The 17541-nt window shown below is 42.9% G+C and overlaps 2 protein-coding genes across 7 annotated transcripts in view; one reads left to right on the forward strand and one right to left on the reverse strand.

Annotated features, from left to right (window-relative positions):
- Positions 1–14088, reverse strand: part of stk32a (serine/threonine kinase 32A) — a 60901-nt gene extending 46813 nt beyond the window's left edge. The window contains exons 1-3 of the mRNA XM_034683555.1: positions 13694–14088; positions 12142–12741; positions 523–578 (exon numbers count right to left, since the gene is read on the reverse strand). Of these exons, the coding sequence (XP_034539446.1) occupies positions 523–578; positions 12142–12193 (108 nt within the window). The 5' untranslated portion in view covers positions 12194–12741; positions 13694–14088. The remainder of the gene's footprint in view (positions 1–522; positions 579–12141; positions 12742–13693) is intronic.
- Positions 1–17541, forward strand: part of LOC117812232 (cytokine-like protein 1) — a 72907-nt gene that overhangs the window by 50271 nt on the left and 5095 nt on the right. For 3 of the 6 annotated variants that reach the window (XM_034682872.1, XM_034682873.1, XM_034682877.1), the window contains exons 4-5: positions 14422–14570; positions 16786–17177. Coding sequence is in view for 1 of the 6 variants with exons in the window: in XM_034682877.1 (XP_034538768.1) it covers positions 17142–17177 (36 nt within the window). In the remaining 5 variants the exon portion in view is untranslated. Of the gene's footprint in view, positions 1–13032; positions 13271–13442; positions 13990–14022; positions 14159–14421; positions 14571–16785; positions 17178–17541 lie in introns of those variants that run through there. The other 3 variants (XM_034682874.1, XM_034682876.1, XM_034682875.1) reach the window with 3 other exon arrangements.

Genomic DNA, 17541 nt, shown 5'->3' on the forward strand with positions numbered 1-17541 from the left:
GAGGACTGAAGAAGAGGACTTTTCAGGCAGACCAAAATCTGATTTCAAAGTGTTTTTTTGAGCATAAACTTTAAAGACATGTTTTGGGACCTCTTAGACCAATATATGTTGATGAAAAAAGCGTGATATGTCCCCTTTAATCATATTTACTTTCTGACTCATATAAATTGACATTATTTATATAATTAATATACATCATTTAGTAAATTAACATTCACATCAAATTAAAACAAATCAGCAGATGCAGCCGAGGGATCAAATACAACTTTTGTAGCATATATGATATTAGTAAACTTAATATTTCTACTTGACTTGTTTTATGATGCTGGATGAGTTATATGTATTGATTTAGAATTCATGGGATGGTTTAAACTCTTGTGTTTATGTGTCATTAAGATATTTATATAAGATATTTCTGCTTCATGAAAGCAGAATAGTTCAGAACGATGTCTCCATGTCTAAAAGTTCACACTTTGACTCCTGTAGTTTGTAAAGAAAGAACTTCTGCAGAAGAAGACTTACTTTTCCAAAGCTTCCTTTTCCTATCGCTCTCAGGATCTGGAAGTGGTCGAAGTTTACTGCAAAGAAGAAGAAGAGGAGAGAGAGGAGTTAAAGGTTTATCAATATTAAATCTAAAGCAGAAATCTGACTTTTCATTTCACTGAGTGGGAAACAGCCGAACAAGTTACAGGAACGTATTACTGCAGAGAGTCTTCTTCTACAATGCAATCTCTGTGAAGTTGTAGCTTCATTGATGCACCAACAAATAACAACAGGCTCTTTGACTGTGTTGGGAAAACACTTTAAAGCTCCCGAGAGGAGCTCTGTGTGGATTTTGGCGCCCCCTGTGGACAAAGTGGTGCCTCTTTTCTCTGTTTATCACGACGTCACCCATCTGCTTCTGAAGAGCCATATTGGAAATGCTGAACTCAACTTAACTTCTGTCGAGTGAGTGTTAGGTAAAGAGGCGGGCCTTTAGCCTCCTTGCTAACAGCTACAGTGTTCCCGCCTGTCAATCAAATCAGCTGTGCCTCTAATTCTGGAAACTCGTAATCGTAATATCTTCGAAATTGCCGCGTTATGAAAAAAATTCATCCCCCATGACTGAACTGTTTTTAGAACCAGGCTGTAAACATGTTTATTTCTGCTGTAAAGATCGTCTCTTTGAATGGGTGTGTATGTGGTTTCCTGTGTTTCTGCAGCCAGCCTCTAGTGGACGCTCGAGGAACTGCAGTTTTTAGCACTTCCGCATTGGCTTCATATTGTGAGACTGGAGGTTGCTGCTTGGAGTAGACGCGAGTTCTTGTCAAGCGGCGCAAATTAATTTGTGAGAGTTGAAAAATCGTAACTCGAGCGAATCATTTGTGCTGTGATAGGAACTAGGAAGTTAGCTCCGCCCCCTTAAGCAATACTGGCTTCACCATTCAATGTAGTCGAGCTCAGCGTTGTTTGATGACGACGAACTGGAGTGGAGTTTCAAAGGAACCCATCAAGTGACACGAAAATTCGTACGCGCAAGTTTGACACATGAATTTAACATAACCATTAAAACATCACCTTTAATGTGGAAACATAATCGTGTTAATGGTCTGGTCTGGTTTGAACTGAGACTAGTTTTATAAATCGTTATGAATGGAAAGCGTCGATCTATCTGCAGTACGTTCACTTTGAGATTTGCTGCAGGCTCGTTGGAACAATGCAAACACTGAAGCTGCAGCAGATGGAGGTCTGCAGGGCGAGCACAGGTCAACGACATCAGAGGAGTCAAATAAGCTTCAACTCAGAACGATGGCTGCTGAACAAAAGCTCCTTTTACTGCAGCTTTATCTCCCCTCTGCATCTGTATCACCCTCTTTACACACACACACACACACACACACACACACACACACACCCTGGACCAGAGCTTAACTGCCCACCTCGCCCTCCTCCGTCTATCAGCAGTGTTTATCGCCAATTGAAACCGGATGGCGCTGTTTGTTTCTCGCCACCATGACAACCAGGACATAAGGTTTTCCCTCTCGTGTCGTTTCCCTGAGGACGGAACATCTGCTGCCCATCCCTGCACTTATCTAAAACACACACACACACACACACACACACACACACACACACACACACACACACACACACACACGCACGCAGTTCGCCTGCAGTCCCTGGATCTATTGGATGTGACAGTTAATGATATGCTCTGTTAGTCACGTATCGCTGGCACTTCCTCCTCACACACTGTCTGAGTGTTTACACAACCCGCTCTGATAGGGACCATATGAGGCCCTGCTTGTGCAGCACATGCACGAACACACACACACACACACACACACACACGTGCGTGCATAGAATTACAGAGTATACACTTAACATACACAAAGACACACACTCCAGATAAACACGGTCATTTTCCTGCAAAGCTTCGGAGATTTCACTTTGATGAGGATGAGAGAGAGAGAGAGAGAGAGAGAGAGAGAGAGAGAGAGAGAGAGAGAGACAGAGAGAGAGAGAGAGAGAGAGTATGAAGCAGCAGATTTCTGAATGGTGCTGTATTGGATGATGGACACACGAGTAACGGAGCGTGTAATGATTGAAATCTGCTCATGAGTGGAATCGACACTCCTTTTTCCTCGGCTTAGACTCACTGAGGAACTCATCTGTGAGTCACTTTGGATCTGACTGACACATGCTAATCAGTCAGATTGATGTAATCACGCTTTCACAGTGTGTGTTTTTGTCTGTGCTGTGCGTCTACGTCTTCTCTCTCCGTCTGCAACTGCAGCTCCTCGAGTGTCCACTAGAAGCTGGCTGCAGAAACACCTGTAACCACATACACACCCATTCAAGGAGGCGATCTTTACAGCAGAAATAAACATGTTTACAGCCTGGTTCTAAAAGTAGTATGGGAGGTAGAGCCTTCAGCTATCAGGCCCCTCTCCTTTGGAATCATCTACCAGTCAGGGTCCGGGAGGCAGACACCCTCTCTACTTTTAAGAGTAGGCTTCAAACTTTCCTTTTTGATAAAGCTTATAGTTAGAGCTGGATCAGGCTTGGACCAGGTCTTAGTTATGCTGCTATAGGCTTAGACTGACACACTGGGATCCTGTCTTTCCCTCTCTCTCCTCTCTCTGCCTGTCTCTCACTTTAACTCTTCCTGTCCCATTAAAGTTACTAACCATAGACCGACCTGGAGTCCCTGAGCTCCCTTGGCTCGTAGGTTCCTCTGGATCTCTGCTGTAGATTCCTTTTTTGGGGTCTGTTATTCATCCTTTCTTTTCCTCTCTTTCATTCCTTTGTTTTTCTTTCTTTCTTTCTTTTCTTTCTTGCTTTCTTTACTTCTTTCTCTTTTTTTTATTCCTTCGTTGTTACTTTCTTCCATTCCTTCCTTCATTAATTCCTTCTTTCTTTCTTTCTTTCTTTCATTTTTCCTTTCATTCCTTCTGTCTTCCTTTTTTCTTTCTTTCTCTCTTTGTTCATTCCATGTTTCTTCATCCTTTATGTCTCCTTTCCTTCTGTCATTCCTTCACCCTTTATTCTCCTCTTTTCTTTCTTCTGGTCTCCCTCTCTTCTCTCTTTTCTTAGACCTTTCTGGAGTCCCTGAGCTCCCTTGTCTCGTAGGTTCCTCTGGATCTCTGCTGCTGTGGACGTGGTCCAGACTCCAGCTGCTACAACTACTACTATCCGTCTCCCCACTATCATCTCTCTCTCTCTTCATCTCCCTCTATCCCTCTCTCCAACACGGTCTCAGCAGATGTGTGTCTAACATGAGTCTGGTCCTGCTGGAGGTTTCTGCCTGTTAAAGGAAGTTTGTCCTTGCCACTGTAACTTGCTAAATGCTGCAAAGTGCTCTGCTCATGGTGGATTAAGATGAGATCAGACTGAGTCCTGTCTGGAAGAGGGGACTGGATCTGATCCGGTCTTGATGTTGGGTCTTTGTTAATAATAGAACATAGAGTTTGCATGAAACATTGATACAAATGCACAAACTCAGCGTCGGTCTCTGTAGCTTCGTCTGCCATCATGCAGTAAACATAAACCACTTTCTCTTCATGTGTTTGATTTCATATTTAGCCTCCAAAGACTCACTCCTCCTCCCGCCCTCCGCTGTCTTTGTTCGAGAGGAAAGACTTCACGCTGTGAGGGGCGTGTGATCGAGGAACTTTGGAAAATTACAGCGGCAGAGCTCCTGAAGGTTTCTCATGAGGCTCTTCTTCCTGTCTTCTGTGACCCCTCTCTATGATCCCTCACTTTAAAATCTGAGGCTCATTTTCAACCCATCATCAAGAGAAAGAACAAAACCAACACCGAGTCCTCCTGTCCCTGAGTCCGTTCCAGCTCCACGCCCTCGTCTGTTGCATTCAGCTGCAAGCACAATTCTTCCTTCTGGAGACACAAGTCTTTAAAAATATCATTTACATAAACAGACGCTCCATTTCTTTTTCATAACAGGCTCAGCAGTTTCCCCGCCAGCTGGGCTCGCTGGTTTTAGTAAACTTTACTCAAACAAGAGAGCTTTCAGGGACTGTCGTCAGACGTGGACTCATCAACATTTGATGCTGCAGAGTGACTCAAAAGAAACGTGTCATTTTTTTATGATTAAATATCATCTATATGAGAGAGACGCTGAGGTTCTCATTTACTGTCTCATGTAGGACAGAGCTGAGAGCATCCATCGTCCTGTGTGAAAACTTAATGAATGGCTGCTAAATTAGCGTCTCATCATAGACGTGCTGCCTCTCTCTCTCTCTCTCTCTCCCTCTCTGTTCCCTTCTCTCTATCTTTCTCTTTCTTTCCCATCGCTCACACAGACGTCTGTAAATCACTCAAGGACCCACCAACGTGGGAACATCAGAGCTCCTGCTGTTGCTCTGACAACTGAAACAGAACCCTTGGGTCTGTGTGTCCCTGCCATGTGAATAAAGCATGATCAGCAGTAAACAGGGCCTGTCCATTAGCTGGAGCCGGCTGCACACACACACACAGAGACCCACACACACACGCACGGTGGAAAAGCTTCGTGGTACTCAGGGAACGCTGGCGGCACACACATTATTCTCAGAGGAGATAAACGTGTCATGACATGAGATCACCGTCATGCACACACGTCTGTAAATCAACACGGAGTATGAAGGACGCCGTCTGAATCTGTCTGTGCGAGGACGCAGGAAGAGAACTGCACGAAGACAAATTCAATATTCACATTAATCCTGCAGAGAAATTCAGTTTACACGTTTGTGTGTGCAGAAAATGTATTTAGATGTTGGCACACAAGTATCTGAAAATATAGGAACTTTCTTTGTTGCTTCTTTTGACTTAATTCATTCGAGTTTTTCCACATCTGTCGGTATATTTGTCGTCTTTTAGGGTGCTGGTCAGAGCTGAAGATATTTGTCCGACCCGGTTCAGTCATAATTTCTATCATTTTAGACGGGCTCGGGTCTGGCTCGGGTTTGCACGGTAAATGAGCATTCAGGTGAATCTGGACTCCCCTCAGCAAGCAGTCGTGTGTCAACGGCGCGTAAAGTGATAATACAGGACCTCTAAAGACAGCATCATTCCTCTGGACAACATTTAACCAGCTGAGAATGTTGTCACACTCAGACAGGGAGGCCGCACTCACTCACTCACTCACTCACTCACTCACTCACTCACTCACTCAATCTTTATTTGTATAGCACCAAATCACAACAAACGTTATCTCAAGACTCTTTTACAAACAGAGCAGGTCTAGACCACTCTATGTTAAATTATGAACAGAGACCCAACACCAAGACCGGGTAAGACTCAGTCTGACCCCACCTTAATCCACCATGAGTATTACACCTCACAGTATTTAGCTAGTTACAGTGGAGAGGACAAACTTCCTTTAACAGGCAGAAACCTCCAGCAGGACCAGACTCATGTTGGACACACATCTGCTGAGACTGAGTTGGGTCTGGAAAGACGGATAGAGGGGAGTAAGAGAGAGAAGTGATTGTGAACTCATGCCCGCTCTCTTCTGCAAGCTCTGCACGGTGCTGCAGGTCCACGACAAGATGTGGAGACTCCAGACCCAGAGCTCTGCAGAGACGAGCGCGCTCATCCTCCGGCAAAAAGAGCGACTTTAGAGGAGAGGGGAAATGTACAGAGAGCTGACTGGGAAGACGACGAGGTATCACGCTACGTTAAAACAACCGTCATGGAAGATGAAACCGATGTTCTAGGCTGGTGGAAGATGAACAGACCATCATACCCAAAACTAGCAACATTAGCCAGATCAGTCATGAATAATGTCGGGGCGGTCTAGGTCATTCGGGTTCAAACAGGTTCGGGGAGAACTCTGTCGGGTCGGATCAAACTTTTAAGGCCCGACTACAGCTCTAGTGCTGGTGGCCTAGCGGTCTAAGCACCCCACATAGAGGCTATAGTCCACGTTGCAGAGGTTGCTGGTTCAACTCCCGACCGGTCGACCATTTCCTGCATGTCTTCCCCTGCTCTCTACTCCCCACATTTCCTGTCTCTCTTCAGCTGTCCTATCAGTAAAGGCAAAAAAGCCCCAAAAATATCACATTAAAAGAAACAGACTCCTTTTTGCACAAATGTTCACATGCATTCATGGCTTCATAAAGCTTGCAGCTTACGGAGTACAAACAATATGCGTGCACGAACATTTTGCAAACTTAGTAGTTCTTTTCTTCGCAGCACTAACGGATAAAAAGTCCATCCATACTTTTGCCGAACTGAAAAACATCCAACGTAACATTTTCAAGCTCCTCCTCCTTGGTGATCTTTGGTGAAGCTTTCCCGAGCCTGATTACGAATAATTATGGAATCGGTTTTTTTAATGCTCGTCCCTGTTCGCTCACCTCAGAGAGTGTTTGAGCGTTTCTTGTAGGGGTGAGCCCGACTAAGGATTTACTTAGTGGAATCTGACTGCATGACAATATTACACATAACCCTTTACAATTAAGAGACTCAGAGCTTAAAGTCAAAGGGACAACAGAATATTATAAGTATAAAACTTAGAGTTTTTAAATCTATATTACAAAAACAACGAGGTGATGAAGGAGGGAAAACTCAAATAAGACCACCATCAGTTAAACATGGAACAACGCTCCACAGATATTTAAACAGTGTTCACACAGCAGAGAGCAGCACTGCAGAGGGTAGTTTGTCCAACTTAAGACTAAACATTTGTATAATGTTCAAACTCAAACCTGAACCAGCTAAAGGGTTTTTAAATCTCTTAACAGAACCTTTTAAAACAGTCTTTCATCTCGTCTTTGTCCGCTTGAGTCTTTTCAAACTGTACGTGAGGAAAACCATCGTGTGTACGGGCAGAAGTGCGCTCCTGTCTTTGTTGACTGTAAATCCTGTCTTTAAGAATATCCTCTCTGATGGTGTGGAGGTGGATGGGATGCTGTGGATTGTTTTTGAGGCTTCAGACAGCTTTGGGGTATCCCTCCTGGTTCTTTTGGCCCCGTACAGTTTTTGTGTGGTCCGGTAATCCTTGATCTCACAGCCCTCTTCATGAAGCTGCTCCTCATCTTCATCACTAGTTTTTAAGGATCAACTGAAGTTTTATTTCCTGACATTTTGAGCTGCCATGAACGTAGAAAGATTTAAAGACCAGCTGAGGTACGTCTGCTCCACAGGTCCCGCTAAATGGGAGAGTCCACCTTTAATTACCAGGGGAGATTTAATGACCACTTTAAGGAGATTTAACACTTCAAGAGCTGTTCTCAGAATTACATTCAATAAGTCTATATTTATATAAATAGGATATATGAGGCACTATTTTTACAGGAAACAGGAAAATAATGTAACATTAGACATTGAGCACCCCCATGGTTTGAATGGTATGATCCACGTTTCATATGCAAATATTCAACTATGAGATTGGCAGTCGACTAAGACTCGTTAGAACGAATAGTCCAATATTCCACTATTTGGGGTCACCCCTAGTTTCTTGTATTTTTCTTGATGTCAGGATTTATTCCTCTTTATTGTTAAATTAACAACAACACTTCTTCCTGCGTTACCTTGAAGCATCCTTCCTGTTGTAAAGTGAAAACTTCATTTGCATCTTTATTGCTGCTCAGAGAGGTGAAAGCTCACTGCTCTCTCTCTGCGCCCTGACCCGCCTGGTTGGGGGGGAATCCTGCCTGACGTGGGTTTCATCAGCCGAGGGATTAACTCTGTCTCCCATGAGCCGAGTGTTTTTAACGTCTGATTTAAAACTCTGTGTGTGTGTTTGTTATCCTCCTGCCCTCGGTGAGGACGCCCACACTGTTATTAGAGAGCAGGGAGTCAGAAAGGTGTGCTGTTGCATTAAATCAGAGCACAGAGACGCTCTGTTGTGAGTGACATTTCCAGAACGGCACACTATATGACTAAGCAGTGAGGTTAACCAAGAGTAATGATTTCCTACTTGATAGCGGTCGCCTGCAGTGGAGAGAGGAGAAAGACTGGGATGTGGATTTCATTAGTGTGTGAGGCGGTAATCTGACACAATCAGTGTGGAAAAATCACTTCTGTTTGTCACAGGGTAACCAAAAAACAAAAGTGCACACTCATGATGATAGATGGGATCTTCACCTTCCTCCCAATCTGATCATCTTTCTGCTCGACAGTGAAGTCCGACCGCAGAGAGCCACTTCACTTCTGTCTCACAGACTTATCTGAAGTCCTTGGAGTGAGGCCAGAGAGGAATTAATTTCAGAGCGATCGATACGTTCTGGTTGTGTTATCTACTCCAAATTTAAAAAAAAGGGGGGATACATTCAAAACGACAGCTTTGCCAATCAGAGTAATCACTCCCTCTTTACGTCCATCAGCCTGATGAAGCCAGAGATAAGAGAGACGCAAGATTCAAGCAGAGAATCACAGATATGAAGACTTCACTGAATGAGAAGTGGACGGACGAAACGAGTCTGGAACGTTTGACTCAACGAGAGTCGGCTCCTCCAAACTCCACTCTTACATCCCTCAGATGAATGTGTGCTCATACATCAGTTTAAACATCATTAAAGGTGACATATCACGCTCTTTTCATCAACATATATTGGTCTAAAAGGTCCCCAAAACATGTCTTTAAAGTTTATGCTCAAAAAAACACTTTGAAATCAGATTCTGGTCTGCCTGTAAACCCCTCTTTTTCAGCCCTGCTCAGAACAGGCTATTTTCTGTGTCTGTGCCTTTAAATGAGAATGAGCTCTCTGACCACGCCCCCTCAGGAAGTGGGTGTGGCCTCCTCGGCTGTCCGGCACCTTGATCTAATGTTTACATGTTGGCTGAATATACACGGCTGCTCACAGACCCGCGTTACTTCAACCCTCTGAATCTGATCCAGAATCTGATTACATCAATCTGAGCTGATTAGCATGTGTCAGTCAGATCCAGAGTGACTCACAGATGAGTTCCTCAGTGAGTCGAAGCCGAGGAAAGATGCTGTAAAGATCGTCTCTTTGAATGGGTGTGTATGTGGTTTCCTGTGTTTCTGCAGCCAGCCTCTAGTGGACACTTAAGGAACTGCAGTTAAAACACTTCTGCATTGGCTTCATATTTTAAGCTGCTTGTATGCACTATAATGATATGCAGTGAATAATCAGTTACAGAGTCATTGAACACCAATGATACGAGATGTTTGGAGTTTCTGCTAAGCTACTTATGTGAGACTTTAGTGCTGCTGTTTAACAGTCTGATGCAGATGGGATGAATGACCTGAGGTAGCGCTCCCTCCTGCAGGGTGGGTGTCTCAGTCTGCTGCTGAAGGAGCTGCTCAGGGATTACACTGAGCCTCATGCAGACCAGAATCCCCAAATCATTCCTTCATTAGAAACAAACCCTTATTTGAAACAAAAACAGACTGAGACTTCTGGTTCAGCGATGAGCGAGATGGCAGCTTAGGCCAGAGCTCCAGCCAGTCGAGGAGAAACTAACCCCCCAAGACACTCAAGAACTTTAATACTAACTATTACAAGTAATGAGAGGGGGAACCAAACAAAGGAGACGACTAACCCAAAAACTCCAGAATAAAACAGGAAAGAACTGGATTTATTTTCTTTTTCTTGTACTTTCTGTGTTTTTAAATAGCTACTCTTTTAAAATATTATTATTATTATTTTAACTATATGTTTTTATTGATTTTGTTTTTAAGCTTGTACAGCACTTTGGTCAACAGCAGTTGTTTTAAAATGTGCTATATAAATAAAATTTGACTTGACTTGGATTTGGATGAAAACTCCACAGACGACAACATGCAGGGAGCTAACGCCGAGACGCTGCACGAAGGGTTAACTAGCTTCACGAGAGAAATACGAGAACTCAAACAAGAACTAAAACACGACTTTGTGACATTTAAGGAAGAATTCAAATCGGACTTCAGGCAGAATTTAACACCTTTAAAGAACAAATACAAACAAGGGAATACAGGAACAAAAGCAAAGTGTGGAAGAAGCTCAAACACATTTAAAAAACAGACATCTGAAGAGACTGATGGTCTCTGGACTTGATTACTGTAACACACGTCACTTTGTGTACGTAAGGGAGGCATGCAAGAGCTGCAGATCATCCAAAATGCTGCTGTGCCGCTTTTAGCTCATTCAGAATGAAGAGAACACAGACGCTTTGTTTTTGTCGACCTCTACTGGTCGTTAGTTTAAGAACTGGTTTTGAGATTTTATTTCTTTTATGCAGCAGATTATTCTTTGAGAGGAACTTTCATTTCCTTCATGAATCTCTGTTTACAATATATTTACAAAACCAGAGATACTGTAATCAATCAATCAATCTTTATTTGTATAGCGCCACATCACAACAAATGTTAGAAATGTGCACAGAGGTAACATAGGTGAATAAAAAACAACGTATTATTCACCTATGTTCCCTCTGTGCACAGTTCTTACAGTATCACTGGTTTTGTAAATCTGTTGTAAATGTACTTATTTAGTTCTGTACACGCCTCATTGTGGGACGAATAAAGGAATATCTTATCTTATCCTGACTGGAGGTGATCAGACCTTTAAACTTTCCCTGCCAGATATCAGATTATATTATAATCATTATTTTAAAAACATTTATTCAGATATCCATTTATTTATCTGATTTTTTAAAAACTTTAACTGTTTTTTATTTTTTTACTTATTTAATCAATTTGAATGAATTGATTTTATTTTGAAGTTCATCAGTTATTTTATTATTTTAGTGATTTCTTTTAGCTGCACACTTGTCTGTATAAAAGCTGCTTTATAAATAAAGTTAAGTAGAGTAGATAAATCTGATTCTTCTTAAATCAGCACTAAAAACTTTCTCCAGAAGACTTTCTCTTCACTGGTGTGCTATTATTATGTATTTATGTAGTTTACTTTCATCACCTGATTACTTTTAATCCCTTAAATGGCATGCTGCATCTTTGATATTAAAAGCTGCAATATAAATATTGTTATTATTAGTTTAAGGCTACATGCATATATTTCTTTATTCCTTGATGTGCATTAATGTGCACCATTCTTCATATTTAGTATTAAACATCTGATGTTGGACGTGGTTGAAGTCAGGAAAAAGCTGCAGCAGCCGGTCATAGAACTTTTTATGAATCAACATATTAAAGGATATTTCAGCTCTGTTCAAAATGTTCTTTATACCTCATCATGCATGTTTTTAATAGATTATAGGACAATAAAAGAGGCTCCATTTGTTCGACTATTTTGCAAACGATGCAGATATAATCTTTTATTTTATTGCAGAAGAAGAGAAATGGAAGCTTTAGCACTTTCATCATTTTATCATGTCTGTTGATTTTATTGTATCATTAGTTTTAGTATATTTTAGTATGTTTAGCACATTCAGTTTGTTCTGTATTGTATTTCTGTAATGAGCCAACATCTCACTGGCTGCAAAACAAGTTTACCTACAGGCACAAATACAGTAACCGAAGCTGCAGCCTGATTAGCATTACAGCAGTCCTACTAGAGCTGCATTCATTCTCAGTATGTCAAAGATAACTTCTTCAGACTGCAGATAACTCCTGCATCACTCTCTGATAACACCTTAAATCCTGCTCAACACGTGTCCTGTCACATCTTTCCTCACTTCCCTTCAATTTGAGCCACTAAAGCAGAATAAACCACAGTAAAAGAAAGTGAAGTGGATCTGTTTCTCACTCACCGTCGTCCGTGTCGTCTGTGACCGGAGCCTTGCTGGACTGTCCGAGCCCCATGGTTGCTCCTCTCTCAGATTCTCCTCCTTCTTCTGCTCCCTTTGCTCAACTCAGCATCCAACAGTCTCTCTCCCTCTGAGACGCACTCATAGCCCGGTTAACACTAGCCCATCACACACACACACACACACACACACTCACACACACACAGGGACACTAACACACTGGTAGGTACACCTAGTTTCACGTGCTGGACTGCTCAGCCTTGACTCACACACGTTCACATGCAGCAGCTGCCTCTGTTCTGCTGACTTGAAGTGCTCCTGTCTTCCTCTTAATCCTCCACCTGGACACAATCACACATCACTGCAAACACACACACACACACACTCACACACACACAGACACTCTCACACAGAAGAGGGCTTGAGGGAGCACTAAAGGCACTGAAGCGCTGACACACACACACAGCAGCAGTACCACTACAGTGTAAGTTTCCTGTCTGTCTTCAGTGAACGCAGGCGAACAGATGACTCCTGACAGGACGAGGAGGAGGAGGAGGGCTGATGCGTCTGTGGCTGTGACCCTCTGTTGAATGAGCGTCCAACCTGTGAGGGAGGCAGGAAAACATGACACCATCAGCAGAGGGAGGAGAGGAAGGAGAGAGGGAGGAGGGAGAAGTGGAAAGGTAGATGTGAAAAGCATGCACAAGCATCATGTCATCACTTCATAGTTTGATTTTAAATCAGCAGCAGACACTCCACATTCATATTTGGGATATATTCATACTTAGAAGCACACTTTTTAAATGTTTACTTCCTTCCTCTCCATCCTCTCATCTCAATGATTTAATTTGTATCTCTTAATAAGAAGCTCATCCATGTGGAGCCCTCTCTGCAGCCTCTGTGTGATGAATGGTACGATCTGTTTGTCCCATTATGAGCTCTAAACTGGAGCCTCGTAGATTTACAGTCTGCTGCTGCTGCTGCTGTGTTCTGTAAACTGAACCCCTCAGGCTGCCATCCTCAGGACGGGAGCCTGGAGGAGTCCAGCTCCTCTGGAAGCTGAAAATGTGCTCACCACCACAGACTCATATAAGCTCTGCTGCAGAGTGGAGACGTGTTAGTGCATCAAAAAGTAAGTTTTCTGTAAGTTTTTAAATGCATTACATCTCCTGTTCTGCATTATGCATGCTCCATCCTCCCTGTGAGGATTCCTGAAGCAGCTGCCTGAATGACAGCCTGTCCCCTGACTCTCTCAGAACGCAGGCAATTCATCTGTATGCGTTTTTTTTTTTTGCGTTACGCAGACAAACTTGGTGCCATTCTGGAAACATTCAATCCACAAGGGAGGACCCGTTCATGCATGTCACCCCCAGCACACATGAGAAGGTCACCAGCACGTGAATATGAGTTTCCCTGAGAGCTTGAATGAGATATTGAGAAAGTAGTGCTGGAAGCCGCAGTGCTGAGCTCCCCGCAGAGGACACAGCTCCGAGCTCAGACACGCAGTGAATAGAGAGTGTCCCCCCCTCCTCTGCGTCCAGCTGTGGGCACCTACCTCAGCGCGTGGGAGCATGTCCAGCCCGGTTTGCTGCAGAGACGTGGACCGAGAGAGGTGCAGCAGCAGCAGCAGCAACAGCAGCCAGGACCAGGACGACGACGCGCCGGGACACCTGCCACCCGAGGAACGGCGACGTGACCGGCGGGAGGAGCCGAGGAGGAGAGCGCGATGCGGATTCTGCTGCTCCTGGATGAAGAGACGACAGAGGAGTGAGGTCTGACAGCAGGGAGACTCTGCTCAGAGGAGGGAGGTCTACTCTGCTCAGAGGAGTCAGGTCTGACAGAGAGACTCTGGTCTAACAGGGAGACTCTGCTCAGAGGAGAGAGGTCTAACAGGGAGACTCTGGTCACAGACTGACCTCCACATCCCCGGCTGTGGATGATGCGCTGTGTGAGGGTTTCCTCACGTTAACATCAAGCAGAGCTCATTCATGTGCATTTAATTCATAAAAAAAGAATACAGGTGTGTCGTGTTTTCTGTGTGATTGAAATCAGACCTCACCCTGCAATATTACATTTAATAAAAAGCAATTAAAGACATGTCAGTGACTTCACAGAGAGCTTTAAAAAGTCCTGCAGCCTCCTGTAGAAGTTTTTATTCTGAGTTAAAGTCCTTTAAATTATAATCAGTAACCAATCAATAATATATGATCAATCACATGCCCTACATGCTGCTTTAAAATGACCTTAAAGTACTCTGATGTTTCTCCCCCTTGTTCCTCTCAGCAGGGAGTCAGAGGTCACGGTCATCTTTAGAACAGCGCCCCCCTCAGCTCACTGTGGGGTACTACACTGCTGAGAAGAGGCACCGTTATGAGGCAGATTTGAGAGTGCTGTTTCAGCCTGTTTCCTCCCTCCCTCTCTCCATCCCTCAGGTGAGTCTATCAGAACGTGTTGTCTCCTAACAGCTTTAGTTATGTGGAAACAAATGTTAATTCATTTTATAGACACAGTAATGGACTCTCATGTCTCTCAGGTGTTTTATTGTGAGTCTGTTTTATGTCTCCTTCTGCATCCTTGCAGCTTCCCTTTAATATTCAAACACAGTGAGTTGTAATGTTTATTATATTAGTCATGTTTTAATTCATGCAGCTCGTCAGCAGACATATAGACTGAGGGTTACACAAGTTTAAGCTGTTCACCTCATGAAGGTCAGGATTAAACTATTATGACACAGCACTTAGTGGAAAATACATCCCACAACTGAGCTAAAACAACTGCTACAAATTTAATATTATTCTTACTTTTATTACCATTACAATTCATATTAATAATTAAAATAATAACAGTAAGGATAATTATATAATTGATATTATTATTTTTATCATATACATCATTATTAGTAATTTTGTATTTGTATATGTAGTGTTATTATTATATACAGTATTATTATTATTATTATTATTATATAAACATTTTGAATGATTAATATTGTTTATGTTGAGCTGTTCAAATCTTACTATTATAATTAACATTATCAATCCTCTTCTAATTACAATTATAATTGTTGATTTTAATATTATACTCATTGACTATAACAGTTACAGCTATTATCAGTCCGTAGCCATGAGTCTGTACGGTCCACTGTTACTGTTGGTGTTTGTTAGCCTGGACCCATCTCCCACTATCTTCCTCAGCCCATCACAGGCAGATGGCTGTTCAACATGAGTCTGGTCCTACTCAAGGTTTCTGCCTATAAAGGGAACTATGTCCTTGCCACTGTTACTTCAATACACCATGAGTGGAGCAAACACTTGGTAACATTTTGCAACAGTGGCTTCAGAGCTTCCCTTTAACAGGCAGAAACCTCGAGCAGAACCAGACTCATTTGTGGACAGTTGTCTGCCAGGACTGGAGATGAGATTTCTGACATACTTGATGATCCTTTTTTAAAGTTTACTGTCTTAAATGCTTAGAATTGCATCTCCCTCTACCCCACTCTAACATCCAAACACGAGCAGATAGCTGTTCAACATCAGTCTGGTTCTGCTCAAGTTTTCTGCCTATAAAAGGAAAGTCTGTCCTTGCTACTGTTACTTGCGACCGATAATGAAGCAAACATTTGGTAACATTTTGCAACAGTTACTTCAGAACTTCCCTTTAACAGGCAGATACCTCGAGCAGAACCAGACTCATTTGAGGACAGTCATCTGCCAGGACTGGAGATGAGATTTCTGACATACTTGATGATCCTTTTTTAAAGTTTGCTGTCTTAAATGCTTAGAATTGCATCTCCCTCTACCCCAATCTAACATCCCAACACAGGCAGATAGCTGTTCAACATCAGTCTGGTTCTGCTTAAGTTTTCTGCCTATAAATGGAAAGTCTGTCCTTGCCACTCTTACCTCTGACTTGTTGTCATTTGACTCTCATAGTGAATTAAAGTTTGGTCTCTGTCATATCAAATGATCTCATGATACTTCACTTAAACACATCAATGCACATAACACTTGGTAACATTGTTCAACAGTGGCTTCAAAACTTCCCTTTAACAGGCAGAAACCTCGAGCAGAACCAGACTCATTTGTGGACAGTGGTCTGCCAGGACTGGAGATGAGATTTCTGACATACTTGATGTTCCTTTTTCATAGATTACTGTCTTAAATGCTTAAAGTTGCATCTCCCTCTACCCCAATCTAACATCCCATCACAGGCAGATGTTGTTCAACATCAGTCTGGTCCTACTCAAGGTTTCTGCCAGTTAAAAGTTACTGTGTCCATACCACTGTTACTTCAATAAACCAATAATGGAGCAAACCTTTTTCCAAAACTGACTCCCAAACTTCCCTATAACAGGCAGAAACCTCCAGCAGAACCAGATTGATGATACTTTGCTGTCTTAATTGCTTGAAAAGCTGATAAAACAGGGATGTAAAGTGATGCACTCTCCTCCTTTATCTTTGTTTTTACATTTAGGTCCTCTTAAACAAGAGAGAGAGAGTGAGAGACAGCCTGAGTGTCCAGGAGAGAAAGATGCAGTGTTTCCTTATAAAAGGGGTTAAAGAGGACTCTCCTTTATGAGTCAGCTTCATGATTGATATGCAATTAATATGCAGGGCTTTAAAACCATCAAATTTGTCTTCTGGGTAGATTCCTTCAGTCCAGCCTCTCATGATGCATTAACTTCAGAGGCCATTAACCACTCGCTGTAAAACACATCGGACCCTCCTAATGGCGGCCTGGTCACCAGCGTCCCCTGATATCTGAGCACACCAAGGTTAGAGGAGGACGTCCGGGCGCTGGGACTGTGGGAGCAGAGATATGCTTACAGAGCACATTTCCTTCCTCTCCGTCATGCCAAGACGCTCTCTCTCCGTGTGGGCCATCCATCTTCATACAGAGAGGGGACAGAGACCTTCAACTCCCAACACACACCACCAGAGGTGACGAGCATCCGTCAGAAACAGGCCGGCGCTCCATCAGCTGTTCTGTCAGATGAGAGGAGGATGGCAGTGTCACATCACAGCTGGACAGAGACAGAGGTAAGCTACTTTACCAGCAGGGAGCCTCAGGAGCCGACAATGTTAGAGAGGATCGTCTCTCTACCTGTGAAGAGAATCAGTCACATACAAGTTTTATTTTGATTTCATTTAGATTCTAAAGAAGGAGTTGTAAAACTTCAACATGACTCTGAAGAGAAGGAGTCCTGAGGAATGCAAAGGAAGAGGAGTTTAAATTTGCAAGATGAGCTCCATCTAGTGGACAGAAAAGGCGTTACATGACGTCAAAGCAGCCTGTAGACCTGCAGTCTGATGGGAAATGAAAGTCATGTCTCACTTTCATGATCAAACTCAAGTCAGATCATCTGTTAGTTAATGCTCAGCTGCAGATGCATTAATAAGAAAC

The sequence above is a fragment of the Notolabrus celidotus genome, chromosome 5 (genome assembly GCF_009762535.1).
Source record: "Notolabrus celidotus isolate fNotCel1 chromosome 5, fNotCel1.pri, whole genome shotgun sequence".
NCBI lineage: Eukaryota > Metazoa > Chordata > Actinopteri > Labriformes > Labridae > Notolabrus > Notolabrus celidotus.